This window comes from Notamacropus eugenii, chromosome 1 (assembly GCF_028372415.1).
Source record: "Notamacropus eugenii isolate mMacEug1 chromosome 1, mMacEug1.pri_v2, whole genome shotgun sequence".
Taxonomy (NCBI): Eukaryota; Metazoa; Chordata; class Mammalia; order Diprotodontia; family Macropodidae; genus Notamacropus; species Notamacropus eugenii.
Window position 1 is genome coordinate 227,029,140 of NC_092872.1, and position 23,891 is coordinate 227,053,030.

Below are 23,891 nucleotides of genomic sequence, written 5' to 3' on the forward strand. Positions count from 1 at the left end.
CTCTCTGACTGTCTCTCTTCCCTCTTGTCTTTCCACTACATTGATGAAGGATCTCACAGGGGAGAAAATATCTTGTAATTTCCATTCTTTGCATCTCTTCTTTTCTACAATCCCTTCTCCTACCACCTCCAGATCAGGTTGGTACGCTTTAACATGTTGGAAAGAAAATACTGCAGATAATCTGACTCCAGCAAGGCAGACCATGCTTTCTCAGCCTGGGGCACAGATTCCAGGGGATAAAGCACCCAGAGAATGCTGAAGGCAGGGAAAGTGAAATCCCTGAGGTTGCTTTCCAAAATAGACAAACACCTTAGCTCTTTATTAGAATAATGTATTTGTATAGCATTTTATAGCTTTTCAAAAGTGCAATTATATACATTGTCCTAATGTTAGATTTGGATTAAAAAGACTCGAGTTCAAATCCCACCTCTGACATTTATTAGCTATGTGACCCTGGAAAAGTCATTTATCCCCTTAGCATGTCAGTGCCTCTGTCTTATCTACTAAGCAATAGATGAGTTGCAAACTGTGCTGATGGAAGTTCCCACGCCAGGAATATGCCACCAACACCTCTTTGTACACATTATTTCAGTTCTCTCTAACAATTCTAACAAGTAGGAGCCCTTCATCCCATACTCCCAAACACAAGGAAACTGTCAATTCAACCCCAAGGCACCTATTTACTGAATTTGCTCTGTAGCTTTTTCCATAGTTGACTAGCTTTTGTGAGCTACCATCACTCAAAAGAAGGAGCAGAGCCAGGTAGAATTAAAAAAGACTAAAATGCTCCTCTGAGTAAAGATTCCTGTGGTTTTCCCCTAACTCTCTTCTCTAATGAAGTCCATGCTGATCATTTAGAGTTGATTGTTGCTGCAACACACAACACAAAACCCAGAGAATTAACCATTGTATTAATGGTCATAGGATCTTGAACTAGAAAAGGTCTTGCAGATCATCTAGTCCTACTGCACCTTAATCATAATTGAGGAAACTGAGGCTCAGAGAATGTGATTGACTTTTCCAGAGTCACTCAGGTAGGAAATGACAGAGATGGAATTTAAATCTACATCTTTTCACTCCAAATCCACTATTCTTTCCACTATACTATACTGAGACAAATCCAATAGCCACTGAAAGAAAATACAAATCAACCAATCTGTACACCAAAAATATATTCCATCACAGTGAAGTTGAATCCAGGCTTTCCTACCTACCACCTTCAGGGATTTAGTGTTTCTCAGAAGTAGGACCCCAGATGCCACTAGATATAGAGAATGAAACACAACAGCCCTGGAGGTAAAAAGGGTAAATTTAAGTCAAGAATCTCTAAAGCCTCTATTTGTTGGATTCCACCTGATTATCTGGAGGAAGCTGAGTGGGGACTAGTCAAATGTATGCAGTCTGAAAATTGTTAGGCTCATGGGGAATGTCAGTGATGGAAGGGGTCTTACTGGCATGTAGCCCAACCCCTTCATTTGATAAGTGAGGAAATGGAGTCCTAGAGAAGGTTAAGTAGTCTGCCAAAGGTCACATTTCTTCTGAAAAGGAGCCTTTGATGGTCCTTCCAAGTAGGAATGAGGTACTCAAAATGAGGCACCAAACTGGGCTTGTTTTCTACAGGATAAGGTCACAACACTTGAAGAAACACATTGGGCTAAAAAAAACACTCTCAAATAGAAGGAACAGGCTGATAATTTGTAGCAAGAGAGAGTTAATCCCAAGAGTCTTGAGGTGCAGAGGAGAGAATTCTGTTTTCTTCTCATTTGAAAAAGAAATACAAAATGTCTATTATCCTGACGAGTGCCTTCCAATAAGACTTTCAGAAACTCTTCCTTTCGGTGAGCTGTCGAAGATACAGACTCACTTAAATGGTAATTAAGCTACTGGATTAAGGTCAAAAAATTTCCACAGAAAACGAAAATAAACCTTAGGAATAAACCTAGGTAGCGGGGAGTAGGGGTGCTTAAAAACTGCTTGAGATGATTGTAATAGATGTTCTCTCCTTCTAAATGGGTAATTCCCGAGGGGAGTACTTGGTGTCCTCTCAGAAAGTATTTAAATCTGTACTTATACTACCTCCATCCTCCTTTGGAAACAAAATTGCAACAGTAATTTTCACCTATTGATTTCACCTTAATTTGGCCTCCTTTACTGAATGGACATTACCTCACTTTAAGTGAGCACCTAAAAAAGCCTTAGCCTAAAAGGCTAAAGTTTCCCATTGCATCCTGGGCCATATCCAGTCATCCTGATGAATATCTGATCACTGGATCCAGATGGCTGAGAAGGAGAAAGTGAGGCTGGTGACCTTGCGCAGCTTCCCTCACTGAAAACAAAGTCAAGGGCAAGTCATGTCACCATTTCTCTGATGTCATGGTCCTCTTCAAAAATGAAGGACAAACTCAATGGGTGCATAATATTTGATGAAATTCAGGTTTGGGAGGATCCAAATTCTGACTTACTTTTATATGGCTCTAATAGTTTGTACTTCTCTGGATTTGGGGGGAGAAATGGTTGCTGAACAGAGCTCTGAAAAAAGTCTTAAAGATAAATTAATTCCGGTAGTCACTGAATGGAGCCACCAGTGGTGGGATGCTTGGGAAAACATGTCAATAAGACTTTTTAAAAAAAGATCATTCAAAAGAGTCCTGGAGTTGTTGAAAAGGAAGTGTAGAATATAAAAGCACATAGAAACCATGATTTCAAGGCATGATGGGTTGTAGGGAAGAGAACACCAATGAAAGATAATAGCTTTGACTCTGGTCCTCAAATTATTCTGAAATGGGAGATTTGGAGCTAAATTATCTGCTAAAATTCAGGGTAATGAAGATATCGTTTAGAAGTAAACCATTTTCTTAAATATCTAGAGACAGATATGATATTAACATAGATGTAGTCTAAGAAAAGAAAGACAAGGGCTAAACTTACAAATGTACAGAAGAAAGCAAAAGGAACTTGAAAGAGACAGAGACAAATAGCACAGTACTGGAACTACCATGTTTAAATACGATATATACTTTCAATTCTATAGATATGTTCATGGATTAATTAAAGAATAAAAATAACAGCAGGCAGTGCCTTTAGGGGATCCAGGCAGTAAGTGTCTCCTTCCTCCCAAGCCATCAGTTGGGATAGTACGTGATATGGAACCAAGGAGGCAGCCTGCCTCCAAACAATACTGGCACCAATAACACCACCTACCTCTCTCAGGATTGTGGTAAGGATAAAATGAGGAAATATTTGTAAAGTGCTTTGCAAACCTTAAAGTACCATATAAAGGCCACTTGAACCATAAAGTACTTTATAGATACCTTATAAATGTCTCATATAATAATGTTATAAATAATAAATATTATTATGTAATAATAATTTTTCATCTTGGTATCCAAAGGTAGTCAGCAAAGACTCCATCTCTGAAGACTGGCCAGACCTATCCATATCATTATCCTAGGCCTTCTGGCCCTGAAACTTCTTAGCTTGGAAAGAGAATCACAAATCCACAGGATGTCAGAACTGGAAAAGGCCTTAGAGACCTTAGGATCTTCATTGCACAGATGAGGAAACTGAGACCCTGAGAAGCTAAATGGCTGCCCAGGGTCACCCAATGAGTCAATAGCAGATCCTAGACTGGAATGCCTGGTTCTGATTAGAGGAAATACAGATACCCAGATGTCTTTGAAGAGCCTTTAGAAAGAGGTCTTGTCTGAGGACTAATTACTTGGTGCTAATTACAACTCTGCCAATGTTTTGTCAGTGGAAACAGTGGGCTATTTTACCAGTCAGCTCTCTGAGGTGATAGTTGCATCTTCTTTTCTTCCAAAACAAGGGGCAGGAAGCTGTTACCATAGAAATGGTCCTCTACTTGAAGGTTCTACCAGAATTCCTTTGTGAAACCCTGAAGTGTCTGGCAGGCCTTTAAATAAAACCACTAATCATTTTTCCCAAACTTTCTCCTCCTGCCACGTTTCATTTGTCCTTCTCAATGTGGACATGGAGGTTGATCGCTTTGAGGCATTTTCAGAATTCCTTTTCATGGGCCTCTACAAGTAGCACATCTCAAATCCCTGTTCTTCAAGACAGTTTTAGATAGTAGTCCTCATTCTCCCTTTCTCCATGTTTGGTCTCACTGCCTAACACAGTTTCACCAATCACAAGCTCCTTAGGGAAGTCACAGCACTCCCCGGCAGAATCAGGCTACTGAGGAGGGGGCTCTATCTAGATTTTTACTTACTTTGTCTTTCCCTGTGTGGAAAGCATGGAAAATGGACTTTCCATAGCAGGCAGAATAATGTAGCAGGAAATAATAATACAAATGAAAAGAATATGCATTTATATAGCATGTTAAGGCTTATAAAGTGTGCTCATTCTGTAACTCATTTTATGCTCTCAACAATCCCTGAGGATGTAGATGCGAGTATTGTCCCCATTTTACACTTGAGGCTCTTAAATGTAAAGTGACTTGCCCAGAGAAACATAGCTGACATGTATCTGAGACTGCATTTGAACACAGATCTTCCTGACTCCAGGTAAAATACTCTATTGATTGTATCACCAACTGCCAAAGGAAAAGCCCTGGACTGGTCATTAGCAGACCGGTGTTACAGAACTGAGGCTTCTACAATCTAGCTGCATAACAGTCATTTATATGACCTGGTGGTTATTCAGTAGTTTCAGCTGTGTCTGACTCTTCCTGACCCCAATTAGGGTTTTCTTGACAAAGATACTAGAGTGGTTCACCTTTTCCTTCTCCAGTTCATTTTACAGATGAAGAAACTGAGGCAAATAGGGTAAGTTGACTTACCCAAGGTCACACAGATCCAAGAATCTGTACAACAGGCCCTCCTGTGTATGCTAGGGTCCTTGCTGTTGCATATATCAAACCGTAGTCTCTTTCCTAAGCTACAGTGACAAATCATCAAGTGCCTCAAGCTTGTCAAACCCAATATGTCCAAAACAGAACTCATTATCTTTCCTTCAAAACACTTTCTTCCTCCCAACTTTTCTATTACTGTGTAAGACACTATCAATCCTTCCAGTCAACTAGGCCTACAATTTCAAGGTCATTTTTGAATCTATATCCAATCCTTTGCCAAATCTTGTACATCTCCTTTCCCACATACATACAGACACCACCCTAAGGAATTTGAGCCACCATCATCTTTTCTCTTGTGTAGACTATTACAATCCTCTTCTGTTGATCTCTTCGTCTTCCAACTGTATCTTTCCACTCCAATCCATTCTCTACTAAGCTGCCAAAATAATTTTTCTAAAATATAAGTATGACTTTATCACTGACCTCCCAACTCAATGATTTCCAGGACCTCTTTATTACCTCCAGGATTCAAATCTAAACTCCTCTGTTTGGCATTTAAGGCTCTTCCTGCATTCATACCCTGGTCCATTCCTACCTTTGCAGCCTCCTTGAAACTTACTCCCTCCCACGTACTTAGCTGTCCAGCTGCATGGCCTACTCTCTGTTCCTTGAACATGACATTTCGCTTTCCATCACCATGACCTTGCTACAGATGTGTTCCACTGCCCTTTGCTCTTCTCTTTCTTCCACCTCTTAGTTTCCCCATCTTCCTTAAAGGCAAGGATCAAATCCTACCGTTTTCAGGTCTTTCCCAGTCCCCTGAAATGCTAGTCCCTTCTCCTCTCAGATTACCTTCTGTCTACTTTGTATAAATCACATCTGTATCTCATTATTTAGATGCTGGCCCCTCCATTAAAATGCAAGATGTTTGAGGGACAGGACTGCTTTTCTTTTTACATCATGTCCCCAGGTTTAATATAGTGTCTGGCACATAGAAAGGCTAAATAAATTCTTATTGACTTAAGTGATGGCATCTCAAGTTTCCAAAGTGCTTTAAATGAATTTGTGCCTCACCACAATCCCTATAAGTTAAATAGTATAGGTATTTTGTGCCTTATTTTATTGTTGTTCAGTTATTTCAGTCACGTCTGACTCATCATGACCACATTTGGAGTTTTCTTGGTAGAGATACCAGAGTGATTTACCATTTCCTCCTCCAGCTCATTTTACAGATGAGAAAACTGAGGCAAACTTGCCCAAGGTAATACAGCTAATCTGAGGTCAAATTTGAACTCAGGTCTTCTTGACTCCAGATCCAGCACTCTATTCACTGGATCATCTAGCTTCCCTTTTGACCTGTTTTTACAAATAAACAGATATAGAAAGGGTAAGTTGGTTATAAGGGTGAAATTTGATATAAGTCATCCTGATGTCAAGTACGGCACACTCTCTACTACACGAAATGGACCTTGTAGTAGGCTCATGGTCAGGTAACTCATTTCTTTCTTCCTTTTTTCTTCCTTCCTTCCTTCCTTCCTTCCTTCCTTCCTTCCTTCCTTCCTTTCTTTCTTTCTTTCTCTCTTTCTTTCTTTCTTTCTTTCTTTCTTTTTCTTTCTTTCTAGCAGGCAGGAGGATGGTGACAAAAGGCCTAAATTTTTGATTTCCTTGGCATAGGAAGTTCTCTCCACCAGTGCTGATTGGCAATCATTCTGCTGTTATACCTTCTTTGAAAATTACCAGGGAGGAAGGAGAGAAAGGAAATAAATGTTTACCAAGGCCTACTATGTGCCAGACTCTGTGATTAAGCATTTTGAGCACCAAAAGATTAAATGACTTGCCTACAGCCAACCAGCCAGTACATATTAAAGGCAAGACTGGAAGCCAAGCCTCCAAGGTCAGCTTTTGATGACAGTGTGCTGCCTCAGTTCCTACCTATTCTTAAGTAAAGGTGGGATTTCAGATTGCTGTTTCAAACAAGAGTTTGTGAATTCTCATTACAGACCACTTAAGAGTTGGTTGCTTGGCTAACACAAGAGCACACACACACACATGAACACACACACACACACGATAACTCACATAGACCAGGGCACAGGTAACAGACAATCTACTTCTGAATCAATAACCAAGGATAACCTCTGATAGGGCACATAAAACACACAACCAGACAAGAAGAGATAAGTCCCTCATGGGAGCAAAGTAAATCAAGCAATCTCTGTATCTTGCAGACATGTTGGACATTCCCACTAGAACTCTAGCTTACCCTGAGTACTATAAAACCTGACAGACCTGAGATGACTCAGAACCTGAAAATGAAAACCAGTAATTGGTGAGACCCATGTGCTGATCTTCATCATCCCTTCCCTGAATTGACTGGGTGAGATAGTTCTTCCCTAGTCTCAGCTGAAAGGCTTTCCAAGCCATCCTGAAACCAGCCCCAATCCTGAAACTCAAGGCCTTATGGGCTGCAGCTGTGAAGGTATTTTCACCTCCAAATGCAGCCAGGTGATTGATTAGCCAACCTATAAGACTGTACATGAATCCTCCAAGCTTCCAATTCTGCTTTAGTACTAGAAATATTGACAAGGTAATGTTTAGATCAGTAGAGGGAAAATAATATTCCAGGCATGAGTGAAGGAAGAAATTTCCTGTGTTCCCGTTGAATTACAGAAGGACCAAGGGTTTGTCATGTCAATCTTATATTCAATACTACCATTAATGCTATAAAGGGTATTTCAGTCAACTACCACCTTGGCTCTGTTTCATCCGTGTATCTTCCCAAGACACAGTATGCCTTCCTGGACACCATTGCCCTCTATGGGTGGTCTCCACATTTTATAATTCAAGATCCTTAAGGTTAGGGACTATTTTTTGTATTTGTACACCCATCATTTAGCAATGGATTTAATAAACATCTCACTCATTTAACTCAACACAGATTCATAGGCTACCTACTCACTGTTTGTCCAGCTCTTTTCAAATGTCATTAAGAATAGAAAGGAAGTTTAAGATACTATTTCAAGGGGTTTCTCATTAGGTGAAAACTCATGGAAAAAACACTAGGCAGAATAAGACCTGGGTTCAAGTTTCAGCTTTGCCAACCCCACAAGCTATTGTGTTCTTGGGCAAGCCACCCAACCATTCTAAGCCTCAGTTTCCCCATCAGTAAAATGAGGATAATGATACCTGCCCTGGCTATTTCATAGGACTGCTGTAATAATAAAATGAGATAATATATGTAAAATATTTTGTAGCCATCAAATAAGACATAATACTGTTCTGAATTTCCCCCCTTTAATTAATTATTTATTTAACACCATAATGCAAATGTAAATTAGTGTGGTTGGAGCAATATCCTAACCCTTTCTCTAGATTAGGTTAGCTTTTTGTAAAAAGGTCCTGTAACATTTCCTCAAGACTTAGTTGGCTCAAGAGACTAAAGGCTCATGAAGCAGCCACTAGGGTTTCCAGGGGTGCTCTGACTCTTGGCTGGTGGATTGGGACAGGTAAGTCAGGCAAGGGAGATTCATTCAACTGAATCAAATCAAGATATCCTATCAAGATATCCTCTATTATGGAACAATCAAAGGCAAGAAAGAGAGGCGCTTCTCTCTTTTGCACATAATTTGTCACAGTTTTGGTTCATCGAGCTACAGTCTTCCTGGTAGGGCCATAACCAGGACAGGACAGGTGGAGCTTTGTCCCAAGACACTGGCTTTAGGGGGCACCAAAATTGAACAGCACTGATGCCACTTAAATCCTTCAGCAGCATAGATACAAGAAAGCTTGCCACCTAGTTAGCAAGAATGCTAATTAATTAAAATAGGAATCTATAAAATAGAAATTATAATAATTATAATAGATTATAATAGGAATCTATAAAATGGAAAACAAAATTCCATGAGATCTTCAGTCACCCTCCTTTCTCCTCTCTCTTCTCCATAAGGAAGTTTCCCCTTCAGTGGCACCTGATGTCCCAGGATCTCTGCCTTCTTTCCCCAAAGGACAGTGCCTTGCCACTTACCATTTCATTTGAAGGAGATCCTCCTGCCACTTTCCCCTACTATACTTTGTAGTATTGCCTATGACACAAAAATTCCTAGTTCAATTCAAGCATTTATTTAAGGCTAGATGGTGCAGTGGATAGAACACTGGTCTTGGAATCAGGAAGACCCAACTTCTTGAGTTCATATCCAGCCTCAGACATTTACTATCTGTGTGACCCTGGCAAGCCACTTAACTCTGTTTGCCTCAGTTTTCTCACCTGTAAAATGAGCTAGAGAAAGAAATGGAAAGTCACTCAGGTATTGTTGCCAAGAAAACCCCAAATAGGATCACAAAGAGTGAGTCACAAGTGAAACAGCTCAACAATAATATGTTCTGTCTATGAAATGCAGCCTACTATAATATAGATAGAGAGGCAGTCTCTGTGTCAGGAACGCAAGGTGTCAAGTCCCACCTCTGACTCATACTGATCCTGGACAAATCATTTAACTTCTTGGTATCCCTTGCACTCTTTCAGAACATAAATTGCCAAGCAGATGTCAATCTGTCTCCTCACTGAAAGTTTACCATGTCAAAGAAATCACAGGTCCAATATCAAAAAGAGAGGAAGGAAGGAAGGAAGGAAGGAAGGAAGGAAGGAAGGAAGGAAGGAAGGAAGGAAGGAAGGAAGGAAGGAAGGAAGGAAGGAAGGAAGGGAGGGAGGAAGAAAGCAAGAGGAACAGGGAGAAAGAAAGGAAGGGAAAGGAAGGGAAGGGAAGGGAAGGGAAAGGAAGGGAAGGGAAGGAGAAGAACAGAAGAGAAAAGAAAAGTCATGCACTAGGGTTCCAAAGGGGAAAGAAAAGAAAGTGTTTACCTTCAAAGAGCTTACATTCCACTGCTTCTATGTCTTCCCCCAACCCCATATGGGAAAGCTACTGCATTTACTTTCTGGGAGAAGCAAAAAAAGGGGATGTATACCAAGATTTCCAACATAAGGCATTCTTTTTGAAACAGTGTTTGTCATCAGCAACCTGACCACCAATAATAGGGTCTTCCATTCCTTACATGACCATATTGTACCTTTGGATGACACCAGGATAGCTGAAAAGTCAAGATAATATATTCTAATTATTGGATGTCATGAAACAGAGCAGGAAAATCACTCCATATTTTGTAGCAACAAAGAAAATCTGTTGATATCAGTGGAGGTGAACCCTATAATCATCCCCACTAGCTGATTGCTGCACTACAAGTCCTCAGATGCAAAACTAATTATGGCTGCTGCTTTGTTGTCACAGTTAACAAAGGAAAGCAATAAAAAGTCTTTGTCTATTTTTAGTTTGCAAATGCAACTCCCACCATGCTGATCTGTGGATGCCTTAGTCTGACATCAGGTTTTTAAGTAACAGCTGCCCAGGGAGGCAGTCTTCAAAGTCAGATAATGAGAGATTTCTTTTATTATTTGTTTTGTTTTGCTTTGCTTTTTTCTGCTGATTTGAAAGGTATTTATGATATATCAAGCTGCAAAACCTTGACCCAGGCCACCTGAAGGAAAATGTGATAGATTTCCAGGATGGCAAATTTGGCTTTATGGGAAGTCTTGCTGCTCAAATCTCCTTGCATAATGTGCCTACCTGTGCCTCTGCTCCCCTAGACCCAAGGTGGTCAAGTGAATAGTGTGCTAGAACTGGAGTCATAAAACTTCAGTTCAAATCTAGCCTCAGGCACTTCCTAGATGTGTGATCCTGAGCAACTCACTTACCCTCTGTCTGCCTCAGTTTCCTCAACTATAAAATGTGGATAATAACAGCACCTACCTCACAGGGTTGTTGTGAAGATCAAATGAAATATTTGTAAAGTGCTTAATCCAGTACCTGGCACATAGTAGGCATACTCTTGCCTTCCTCTTCCCAATCTCATTCCAATATCTAATTGTCAGAGGCCTTGAAAGCAACAATGGACTAAACAAAGGTGGATAGTGCTTTGGAAAGGATGCTGTGCTAGAAGTCTAAATACCACGGTTCTGTTTTCAATTCTGCCACCAACTAGTTCTGCAAGAGTTTTAAACTCTAAGAATCAGTTTGTAAAAAAAAAAAAAAAAAAAAAAGGCTTAAATGGCATCTGGGTTCCCCTACAGCCTGGAAATTCTGTAACCTTCAACCATCTTTTCTTCTTGCAGAACAGCTATCAAGGAACCTTCTGGAAACCAGTGGGATTTTCACAACTTTGGGCCAGATTCTGACAAGTCATCCACGCTGTGCAGTGCCCGCTGCACAAGTCCTGGCAGAGCTGGCTAAGAATGGTAAGAGCCTAGTCCCCATAGAATAAGGGGTACCTGAGCCCATCTCCTAAATCAGAACATTCCTTCTGCTGAGCCAAGGATGTGAGGAAATGGAGCGACCCACCACAGTGACACTGAGCAGCTTAGAGGTAGGGGTTCCCTCACTAGAAACACATCACTGGGTAGCCTTTGGGGAAACTGGCCCTTCCTCATAAACTAATCAGGAGCGAGGGGAAAATGGGCAATCGGAGATGGCTGCTCATCCTTCCAGTACCAGAAGGGCTAAGGGCAGAACCAGACTCACATTTGTATCTGCACCCTTAATATCTGTCACATAGTACTTTTTAATGCTTATTGATTGAATCTAAATCATTGAATACAACAAGCATATGTGTGTTCGTCCTTCATCTCTGACGAAGACCATACCATCAGAGAAATGATGACATGACTTGTACTTGACTTTGTTTTGAGTGAGGGAGGGCTGTGCAGGTCACCAGCCTCACTTTTCCTCCAGAGCCATCTGAATTCAGTGACCAGATATTCATCAGGATAACTGGAGATGACCCAGGATGAGGCAATTGGGATTAAGTGACTGGCCCAAGATCACACAGCTAGTGAGTGTCTGAGGTGAGATTTGAACTCAGGTCCTCCTGACTCCTGCACTGGTGCTCTATCCACTGCACCACCTAGTTGCCCCAACAAGCAGCCTAGCAGGGGAAGATATGTTCAGTATAGGAATAATTAAAATACAAGGCAGAATGCGGCAGTAGTACCATGGATAGAGCATTTGGCTTAGAGTTAGAAAGACTTTTCTTTGAATCCTGCCTGAGAAACTTAACTTTGGATATCACTTAACCCCTCTTCACCTCAGTTTTCTCATCTTTAAAATGAGGGTAGTAATAGAAGCATCTACTTCACATGGCTGCTGTGAGGTTGAAATGAAATAACATATACAAAGTGCTTTAAAATTAAAGTACATATAATGCTATTATTGTCATGAGGGCCATTGAAATAGGAGCAAAATGCCAGAGAGACTTGAAGGAAAGAGGAATTTCTAGCATAGGGAAGGCAGGGGGTAGGGGGAGGCAAATCAGGAAACACATAATAGAGGCAGTAACATTTGAGTTGGATTCTGGGAATTGGGTCAGATTTTCCAAAGCAGAGATGGTGTCAGGAATTCTGGACATAGGGAAGGACATAAGCAAAGACATGGAGGTAGAGAAATTTGAGGAATGTTTGGGAAATGATCATTTGGCTGGAGTGCAAAGTATGTATAGAGAAGGAAAGGAGAGATGTGACTGAATTAGTGGGTAAGGGATAGATCATAGAGGGCCTCAAATGTCAACCTTTCTGGACTCCATAGGGCCTGGCTCAGCTGGCATGAGTCTATATGGATTTTGCCATTAGCAGAAAAGACTAAGTACCAAAATGTGTAATCAAAGACCTTCTCATGAGAGATAATAGTCAAACTGTAAAGGAAGCAGGGAAACCTCAGGCAGAGAGAAGTTTTCTCATCTATCACCATTTCTAGGAGCCTCCACAGAGTTTCTAACTGCCTTCTTTACCCAGGGTAGGGTTTCCCTCTAAGAAATGCCAGGTAAATATTCCAAGTCACTCTGGAAATCCTGCTCTCTTAGCAATTTCCCAGAAGTAGAACCCAGCCTGTGGCCTCTGGATACTTCTAGAGATTTTGCCAGTGTTCTCAGTGGCAGTCATCCATCTATCTATATAAACTCAAACTATTGGACCCTCTAGCATTTTTCTACAACTGATTTGGGCAAAATTGTAGTATCAAGAATTTGTCTTTCTTGTCTTTGGCCTCTTATCTCTCTTGGAAGCCTAGATTTCCCTGTCTTTTTCCTCTTTCTATGGCACCCTCTTTTTCCATCATTCCCCTCCCCAACTCAAATCCAGTGACCTCATCAAATTCCCTGCCCCCATGCTTTCTAGTAACTAACACCTCCTCACCAGAGTGGGTATTTCGGGTGCCAGGGGATTGTGGACAGAATAGCTCCTCCAGGTGCACAGCAAACCATTTTGACTTATCATCTTTATCCACACTTTGTGAGAAGGGGACTGGCTGCTGTGAGATCTGGAGCTAGAGTGGGCGGTCTATCAATATTAATAGTGAGATAATGACAAATAAGCAGAACCAGTGTGTAGGTCCACAATGCAGACACCATTATTGAGGGCAACCTCATTCCTCTCTTTAATACCCAAAGCTATAATTTTTCCATGTATCTTCCTTTACCCCACAGCCCACATCCCAGCTCTAACCTTCCTTGTCCACACACAGACACACATACACACACACACATACACACACACATACACACACACATACACACACACATACACATATACACATACACACACATACACACACACATGCACACACACACACACACACACATACACACACACCTCCCATGGCATTCATTTTTAACCAGATTTCACCTTAAAATATTATTTGGGCTTCCTCTGCTCAGTGTATTCCACCCTGAGCTCCTGGAGTCACCTTCCCTTCTTCCTGAATTCCACAAAACCTACCAGTCCCTAAGGCATTCAGTAGCCATGCCACTTTATATCCAGCTCCTTTGTTTCTCATATACTATCCTTAACTTTCCTTTCCTGTGTCTGCAGAGGAGCTAAAGCAATCCTGCATTGATGCTGGCCTGGTATCTGCTCTGCTGCCCCATCTGGAAAGCTCTGACCAAGATCTCCTGCTCCATGCCGGGAGGGCCATTGGGCGCATCTGTTATGGGAACAGTAAGTACCAAGTTTGGCAAGGGAAAACTCCTTCCCCCTAAGCTGCTGCTGGGCCATGTGGAGAGCTGTCTGCCACTTGGGAGTGAGCTCAGCCCCTGACAGGTGGCATTTGACAGCAGCCAGACGGATGTCAGACTGGAAGGAGAACAATAGCCTCAGGTCCCTTGGGGAATGTGGTCCATTGAATCCAAATCACTGACCTAACTTTGGTTTCCCAAACCTGGCCTACCTTTTAGCAGCTGGTCCTTTGGAAGGAAGAGTTATTGGGGAACATTTCTTCATATTTATACAGCATTTGATATTTACAAAGAGCTTTCTCTCATTGCCAACAGAAAGCTGGCTGGCAGTAAGAAACTGCCCTCTGACTTTAGATCAAAATTGAACTATTGAGCAAAATGGGCTGTATTTGTACATCAGATGATGAATGCAAAGTGTCTCTCTTTGAGGACTGCATTCCCATGCAGAAAATTCCAAATGTGGGAGTTCCATATCCCAGAAGGGGCTGAGGAGCTTTTTGTTCTTAAATAGCATTGGCATCAGAATCAGAGAAGGCTCAGAGTTATGGGCAAGAGATTTTAGCCAACTGGACCGGATTATAAAAGCGATTGCCTGTGTACCTGTTTATGCCTTTTAAACTAGGTATACTGGCACATTGAGATGCTGTGCATAGAGCTGTGACCTGGTCCAATCATTCTAGAAAGCAAATATGGATTCAGGTACCAAAAGTGACTATCCTATGCATATATACCCTTTGATCCAGCAATACCAGTATTAAGCCTGTACTGCCCCCTATCCCACCAAGATCGAAGAAATAAGAAAAAAATCTACATGTACAAAAATAAAGCGTTTCTTATCTTGGTAAAGAACTAGATACAAGAACTCTTTCTCTAGTATCTCTGACAAATGGAAATCTAGCCTCTACTTAAAGAGCTCAGGACCCCACCAGCTGCCAAGGCAGCCCTTTCCCCTTTGGGATCATTCTCATTCTTTTTGGCATTTTTCTCCACATGTATTGAGCCTAAATTTTTCTTCTTATTCCTATTTCTTCTCTGGACCAGTCAGAGGAAATCCATTTTTTATTTCATGTTTAACAGCATTTCATACACTTGAATCAATCCATCATTCTGTATTCCAAACCTACCGCTACTTCCCACACTAAATCTTCACTTCTGGAGGCCAAATACTATGATTCTGACCACTCTGAAATCAGCAAGTTTCCAAAATCCGTATAACCTCTAAGATTCTATCACTCTACATAGCCACAACTTCTCTACCGTGAGCACCTCTGACAAGAGCAATTCAGAAAAGACAACCATTCAGACTAGGGATAAGTTCATTAAGTCAATACACAATCAGCATAGTTGCCTCTGCCTGCAGTAGCTGGTCCACAGCTTAGAGGCTAACCCGAAATTCTTGAGTAGCTAATATCTAACAGCATGTCTTGCTTAATATAAGAGCCAAACACTTCCTATGAAAAAGTTTTGATCTAAACCCTTAAAATGTACAGATGAGGATACTGCTGTTTGATTCTGGCTTTTCCTAATACTCCTTATTTGAGCACCATGTCTCCTTCTCCTCAGATTCACATATGAATGACCTTCCATGATGCCTTTTTATAGATATTAGAATCAGCTCAGGGACCACATTTTGTATGAGACCTTTCTTGGTCCATCTTTCCACCCCCATTACTTCACCCCAGTGTTATTTTGTATTTGATTCATATATGTCTTATATATAACTGTATAGATATTAGAATATAAGTTCACTGAGGACAGGGACTGGTTGGCTTTTGTCTTTACATCCCCAGTGCTTAGTACAGAGTCTGGCACACAGTTACCAATGCTTATTGATTAATTGGCACAATGACCTGCTAAGTGGCTCACCCTAAAAAAAGCCATAATCCTTGACGTTTTGAAGATTAATTCCTGAGGAAACCAAACAAGCAACCTAGACTAGAGGATGCCTTTATTATCTTTGGTATCCCCATGCCATCCTCCTTTTTCTTTCCTGGAAAAGTGTCAGATGTGAACAAGAACAGAGCTAGGTTCATTTTAAGGAGCAGGGAAATCTATTTTCCTACTTGGTCAAAACAAGGCTCCTGGTGACACTGAGTCTATCCCAGTAACACTACTGAGTGCATCTCAGGGAATTCCTTAATTCCCAGAACTCCAAAACAGAGGATTGTTTTCATAGCTCAAGGGCCATTACTATGAGAATTCCCATAGAATCTCTATAGGCAGACTGTTGGTATTATAAGAGGGTATATAAATAGTCAGTCTATGGTGGTTGTAGGCTGACTATGGAGTTCATAGATAGCATGCAAGTGTGTTCCTTAAGACTAGAGATTGTTTAATTCTATCTGCAGCACCTAGAACAATGCCTGGAACATAGTAAGTGCTTAATAAATACTTGATGATCAACTGTCAGCAGAGCTTTGGAGGAAGGAAGACAGGAGTTTTGGCAGAATATGAATTTCTACTCCAAATATGAATAATTTTGTTCACAAATCTTTATTTTATAATTGTGTCTTCCAGAGGAACTTCAGGAGGAACTAGTCAAGCATGGAGTGATCTCCTTGCTGGTCAAGATCTTATCTGACTTCCCAGAAAGTGAACCACTTGTGCGGGTTGACCTCTTGGCCCTGTGTAATTTGGCAGACTTGGGTAAGGTGTGGGGCTCTTCCCACTCCAGGGTCAGAACCAGCCAGTATCTCATTTTCTTCCACATAATTTTACATTTTGATCTTGGGGAGCAAAAAGGAAGCACTGAGTTTTATTGAAAAGGGAGATACATCAGACCTGTGCTTTAGAAAGATCAATTTGACAGTTGAGTGGAGGATGGATGGGAGTGGGGAGAGATGAAGCAGGGAGACTAGTGAGATTATTGTAATACTTCAAGTGTGAGGTGATGAGAGTCTATGCTATGGTAGTGATAGTTTCAGAGGAAAGAAGGGTGCATATTGGATGGATATTAGGAAGGCAAAAATGGAAAGATGTGACAACTGATTGAATATGGGGGTAGAGACAGTGAGGAGTCAAGAATGACAACTAAATTACAAGTCTGAGTGACTGGGAAGATGGTGGTACCCTCAATAGTAAGAAAGAAGTTGGGAAGAAGGGAGAGTTTGAGGGAAAAAGATAATGGATTCAATTTTGGAAAAGTGGGTTTAAGATGTCTAAAGGAATCCAGTTGAAGATGTCTAATAGGGAGTTGGAAATAGGTCAGGAGAGAGGTTAGGGCTGGACAAACAGATTTGAGAATCATATATACAGAGATGATAATTGAATTCATGGGAGCTGATAAGATTGTTTTGCCAAATAGTACAGAGAGAGAAAAAAGGAAGGCCACTGACAGATTTTTAAGGATAGACATGGTTAGTAGGAACAACATGGATGGAGATCCAGTCAAGAAGGTTGAGAAGGAACAATCAGACAAGAAAAAGGAGAACCAGGAGAGAATAACATCATTAAAACCTATAGTGAAGTATTAAGAAGAGAGCAATTGACCTTGTCAAAGGCTGCAGAGAGGTCCAGAAGAACGATGACTGAGAAAAAGCCATTAGATCTGGCAGTTAAGAGATCGTTGGTAACTTTGGAGAGAGGTTTCTGTTGAATGATGAGGTTGGAAACCAGGCTCCAGAGACTTAAGAAGACGGTGAAAAGAAAGGAAGTAGACACATCAATTGTAGATAGCCTTCCCAGGGAGATTAGTCATAGAAGGGTGCAAAGATATAAGACAATAGCTAGCAATTATGGATGAATCAAAGGAGGGTTTTTTGAGGATGGGAGAAACATGAATAGGTTTGAAGGCAGTAGAGAAGCCTCCAGTAGAAAAAGAAAAACAAGATTAATAAGGGAAGTGGGGATAATAGAGAGTCCAATGTGCTGGAGAAGATGTGATGAAATGTCATGATTTATGCATATAAAAGAGTGTGCCTTAGAAAGAGAAGGGCCCCTCTTCATGTGAAATAAGGGTGAAAGAAGAGGTAGTTGCAGAAGGCATCTGAGTAGGGTGAGATAAGGAGGAGGAAGAGAAAGCTCTCAGAGAACACCTCATTTTTTCCAGTAAAATATTCTGAGCATAGTTCTGAGCTGAGGGCCTAAGGAGGAGCAGGGACCATAGGAGACTTGAAGAGGAATGAAAAGGTTTGAAAAAGATGCTGTGGCAAGTGAGATACTGAATTGATTAGAGATATAAAAGGATTGCCATGGCACAGTGAGGACCCATTTGAGACTAAGCAACATAAATTTGTAATGAATCCACTCAGCTCAGTTTCATGATTTTCTTCAGCTTTGTTTAGCAGCAGGAGTAGAAGCAAAGGCAAAGGTGGGGGCCAATTTAAGGTTGAGGCTTGGTAAGACAGTGATAATAAGATCAGTGATAAGATCAGTGACAGGATAAGGGGGTTTCAAGGTATTTGAGAGGAGAAATGAAGAGTCAAATTGGTTCAAGGAGTCAAGATGGGAAAAAGAGGAGAATGTAGGCACTGTAGGGGCTAAGGGCCTGGGAGAGGCCTGAGAGGTGGAGGATAAAGTCGCGGTGAAAACAAAGAATAGGGTCAGGAGTTGCAAGACAAAGAAAGTGGAATGACAACGGATCGTGATCAAACAAAGGAGAATCAGATTTTGAATATGGAAGTGCCTGAAATGCAATGGAATGGCTGCCCAGGGAGGCTGCAAAGCTCCCTTCCTTCTTGGGCAGGCACCAGGCAAAGCAATAAATAGACATAAAAATTCTTCACCTTCTTTGATATTGACTACTGGTGGAATCTAATTTCCTTTGTAATGCATGATAGTTGATTTATCATAAAACAAGTATCTGGAATATGTAGGATTCTTCTGGCATTAATTATTTTTTTGCATTATAGGGAATGGGGAATGTACCTGTGATTTCATGATAATGGAAAAAAACTCATTTTATCTATGTAGGTTTACACCTTCTCTGTAACTTGTAGTCTTAAAGTCTATACTTTGAAGCCACACTCTATAGTCTTAGAGAGAGATAGTCATGGATAGAGTATTGGATATGGAGTCAGGAAGACAAGCTTAAATCCAGCTTCAGACACTTGCTAGCTATGTGACCTTGGGCAAGTCATGTACAATTATCCCTTCTACATCTTTACTTTCCCTATCAAAATTTTGACATATGGAAGGTTGGCATAAGAAATTAAATGGGAATTTGAGGGGAATTTTGCAGAAACCACAGATGACGTGTAAAAGCCAGCAAATGACACAGAAAAGATTTAGAAACACTGAAATGTATAAAGTATATGTATAGTATTGTATAATACCAACATATTTTATCTTTTAATACATTGATAATTTGGACTTCTTCTCTGATATGTAGCAAGGGCCAAAAATTTTTACATGGCTTTTCCAGATTGTGGGGGCACGAGGGCCTTAACCCCTACAATGTGGAAGGGATAACTGTAATCGCTGTCTGCCTCTGTTTCCTCATCTGTAAAATAAGGATGATAATAATAGCACAAAATTCCATGGCGTATTGTAAGGAAAAAATGAGGCAATGTTTATAAAGCACTTTGCAAACCTTAAAGTGCTATGTTAATGCTGGTTATTTTGTTGTTCTAGCTCTTCCTAGAACAGTGAGAGATTAAGTGACTTTTCTACAGTTACACAGCCAGGATGTGTCAGAGGCAGGATTAGAACCCGAATCTTCCTGGCTTCAAGGCCAGTTCTCTACTATCATGCCAACCGCCTCTCTTGTCAATTTATAAAACATAATATTTAAAGTGTCTTTTAGTAAGACTCTCTGGGAGGAAAAAGGAGAGATATATCCGGAAATAAATGTGACATCAAAACAAAAGATATAAACAAAAGTAAGATAAATTCTGTGTTATTTGTTACACACCACTGTATTATGCTCTAAGCATCTCTGCATATTGCCTAACCCTAGCTAACCCTCTGGAATATATCATAAGGTACTCTTCAGAAATAGATTTTTGTGCTGGAAGAATCATGGAGCTGACTCAGCAGACCAGTTTTGATCTTCTAGTATTGTAGCATTATTGTTATGTGTTTTTATCCATGGCTCATTGAAAAGGTGCCCACTAGTTACAGGACCTCTCAATTTTCTCTCCCCAGAGACAGCTAAGGAGGCCCTCAGTAAGACCAATGCTGCAGAGGAGCTGGTAAGGCAGCTAAGGAGGGCTGAGAACCAGGAGAGACTGGAGATCATCACTGATATCTTACAGCTCTTGGCAGAGAATGGTGAGGCCCAGAATATCCATGTATGGCCATGATTGCCTCTATTGGAAAAGGGCTATGGAGCCCAGGAATACAAATATTTCTAAAGTTAATGGAGAATATCTATGAAAGAGGAGTACTGATGAGAGATTGAGATACTATTATATGTATAAAACACTAAAAAAAATGCTCTGTTCAAACAATTGTCTAAACTTAGCCCACAACTTATATGTTCACATTTCTTTTATACTGAACTTTGTATTATCTTAGAGGAGGGTTCCTTAATGTGTCTTGGGGTCATAGACCTAATTAGCAGTCTAGGAAAACCTGTGAACCACTTCCTGGCATGTTTTTAAATGAATAAAATAAATAGGATTAAAAAGAAAACAAAATATATTGAAATGTAGTTATCAAAAAAAAATTTTTTTAAGTTCAGACTCCAGTTTGGATTCAGTTAAAGGGCCACTTTTGAGGACCTAGAGCACCACATGTGACCTCAAAGTCACAGATTCCCCACCCCTGAGTCAGGTTATGTAAGCATACTAGATTTTAAGGCAGTACTTCTATGAGGAAAGAAAGAAGTGAGACTGGGCTTTGAAGGATGAGGATTCACCCCAAGACAGGAGTTCACTGAAATCACTGCAGCAACCAATCCTCTGATACTTCATTGGCTTTCTTCCCAATTACCTCCACTATCTTCTAGTCAGCCAAGAAGTCCTCTGGATGCCCGAATCCTCCCAATTATATCTCTTTCCTCTACCCTCTCCCTCCCCCCCCAACAAATAAAACCTTGGATGACCTCTGCAGATTCCCTGAAAGTGCAGCTGGTGGAAGCAGATGTTCAGAGTGCCCTTGTGGAGATCCTGCAGAAGGTCCAGGACAGCCCACAGGTTGAGGCTACAGGCATCCTGAAGACCATTTCAGACCTTATCATCTCTCTACTCCTGGGAGGTAAGGGATAGGGTCAGGTGCAGGCTTACAGAAGACACAGAGAGCCCAGGGTTTCATACCATGCCTTCCCCACCCCCAGCCAGGGAGTTGGGAAAAGCCATCTGTTGATGGCACACATGTCACTTTGTAAACTCTGCTCTGTTTCTAGGTCAGATTCCACTCTTGGGGATCTGCAGATTATTTCTCCCCCTATACACATTCAAACCCAATAGAGCACATAAGGTTCCCACTGCCAGGCTCTTCTCAAGTTTGACCCAAGCTAGCTGCTTTAGGCAGGGACAGTGTCCAAAGGATACCCTTTTCTCTCCCCCTCCCATTCTCTTCCTACTCAGGATGAAGAATGAGATACATTCTTTGGGCTCAATATTGCAGTCCCCATGGTCCATGGACTTCTCCAGGCTCCCTCCCTCCAAAAAACCAACATTTTAAGTCTTATATTTCATTATGAACAAACTCATTAAATCCTTTACTTCCCTAAAAGGAGAGACTGGGGTCTGGGAGAATTCCATGAAAGGTGAAGGGGGAGGAGCAGATAAAAACATCCACGATTTCATAGTTTTGCCCAAGGAAACCTTGGACAGCTCCAACACCTCCTTGAGTCCTATCTTCCCCTAGCCCAAGGAAAATGAAAATGAGCCTGACTAATATTGCCCTAGGAATGGTTCAGGATTTGCTTTCTTCGAACCCAGTGCTATGGGGAGGAGAAAACTCATGCATTATCCTTCAATCTTACCTTTTGCAAGACTATTCTAGCATGGGGATGAGACCTGGATAAGGTTACCAATGGACTTGGAACAAACAGGGCACAAACACAAGTAATAAACCACTTAGGGGTTTGTCTCTACAGGCAAAAAGAAAAAAGAAAAAAACTCCCCCATTTACCTTGCTAAATCATTTAGCAATTGTCTACCTACTAAAGCAAAGAATCTGACTTCCAAAGAAAGTGAACAAAAAGGAGTGTGATGCAACCTAATATGGAAATGGGTTCTACATGATGATACATACATAACCTACATCAGATTGCTTACCATCTTGGGGGGGAGGGTGAGTGGAGGGAGGGAGGGAGAAAAATTGGAACTCAGAATTTTATTTTAAAAAATGAATGTTAAAAATTGTCTTTACATGTAATTAGAAAAAATAAAACATTATTTTTAAAAAGTAGTGTGATGGGAGGAGCCATGGGGGTCAAGAGACCTAGATTCCCAGTCCTGATTTCACCCTACTGTGTGACCCTGGGCAGGTCTCTTTATGTCTCTGAATTCAAGCTTCCTTGGTTATAAAATGGGAAGATTGGAGAAGGGAAGACTAAATGACCCAAAGAACCCCTTCAGCACCAACATTTGGACTCTATAATATCTCTTGACTATGGTCCCCAATATTCCAAACCTATGTCTTTATTGCAAGGCTTTCATTTCAATTTCCTTTGTCCTGGGAGAGAAGATGCTGATTTCTTAGCTATGTAAAATTCATTGCCTCACATCTCAACACAATGGCTCTTCCATACATGCTCTTTCTTTACTCCCTTTGAGAGAAATGAATGTTTCTTTCAATATTAATAACCAATTATTGAATTAAGACTAAAAAATGTTTCACTTCCTCATCCAGAAATTAACTATTGTGGGAAATACTGGGCAAGACTTACCCAGCCAGGAAAATTAAGTAAAATCTAATCAAAGAGTGTAAAGAAATTCTAAGCTTAGGTGAACAGTTGGATTCCTGCTCATTGTGTTTACTCAGACAGGTCTGGGAAGATGGAGACTCTCCTTTTTGTCAGATGGGTGATATGGATATTAAGCCTCTTTGACTGAGTGCTCAATGCTATGTACTTCATTGGAATAAACCTCTCATTATAATCTTCATTCTCTCATTACTTGTTAACCCATCAAAGCTGACTTCCACCTTCAGGTTCACCCCTTTCTCAAAAGATTTTAGAAATATCAAAGATTCAACAGGCTCAGTCATTTTGTTCACCAAGGAGAACAATGAGCTTGTTTTGACTGCTTTCTAGATATAGTTAATAAAATTGACCAATTTGTCCAGAAACTCTGTTTCTTGGAAATTTTTAATTGTCACACCTTCCAGGGTCTCAGTCATCTCAATAACAGTAACAAATTTATCTCATGTTTATTTGGTGCTTTCTACTCTTGAAAGTATCCACGATCTCTTTGGTCTTCCCAATGTCTGTGAGGTAGAAAGAATAGATATTATTATGCCCATTTAACAGTCGCAAAAAATGGAGACCTAGGGAAGCAATATGATCTACCCAGGCAATGGGTAAATTTGGGGCTCCTATATCTCCTGGCTTCCTGGTCAGAGTTCTTTCCAGCAGATTAGTATTTCCCAAACACATAGATCTCAATTAGTGTCTAACAAATTTTTACCTTATCTAAGGTAAAGTAATCCTTGATAGAGAATTAAGATACTTTATTGGGTCCACAATGTAGTATTGAAAACCTTCCTCTGGATTGCTAAATGAGAGGAAGCAATGGACATTTGTTTTGTATGACTATATATATATATATATATTGTAATGAGCTTTGTTCTACTTGCCTTCTCAATGTGTTAAGGCAGAGAGAAAGGTAAGTAAGAATACCCGGAACTGAAAATTTAATTAAATTTTTAAAAAAGTAGATGAGAAGTGGAAGACAAACTAAAAATCCTGATGGAAACTTAGAGGCAGTATTTGAAAGATTGTGATATTTTGCTTATTGAAATTTTCATCAGTTTACATAGAAATAGTATTAAGCAGTTGTTTTAATGTTCAGTAGTAAGTTTATAATATATCATTTAATATAAATGAATAGATGGATTTTTTTTAAAGGAAGCAAGTAGATAAGGAAGTTGAGAACCATTAGGCAGTTTATGGGTACAATGATGATCAAGGGAGAAA

At 40.5% G+C, this 23,891-nt stretch overlaps 1 protein-coding gene across 6 annotated transcripts in view; it reads left to right on the top strand.

Moving 5' to 3' along the window:
- Positions 1 to 23,891, top strand: part of LOC140517081 (rap1 GTPase-GDP dissociation stimulator 1-like) — a 73,614-nt gene that overhangs the window by 33,317 nt on the left and 16,406 nt on the right. For 4 of the 6 annotated variants that reach the window (XM_072627971.1, XM_072627969.1, XM_072627968.1 and 1 more), the window contains 5 exons: positions 10,977 to 11,099; positions 13,722 to 13,847; positions 16,382 to 16,510; positions 19,949 to 20,074; positions 20,858 to 21,001. In XM_072627971.1, coding sequence (XP_072484072.1) covers positions 10,977 to 11,099; positions 13,722 to 13,847; positions 16,382 to 16,510; positions 19,949 to 20,074; positions 20,858 to 21,001 — 648 coding nt within the window. The remainder of the gene's footprint in view (positions 1 to 10,976; positions 11,100 to 13,721; positions 13,848 to 16,381; positions 16,511 to 19,948; positions 20,075 to 20,857; positions 21,002 to 23,891) is intronic. The other 2 variants (XM_072627972.1, XM_072627973.1) reach the window with 1 other exon arrangement.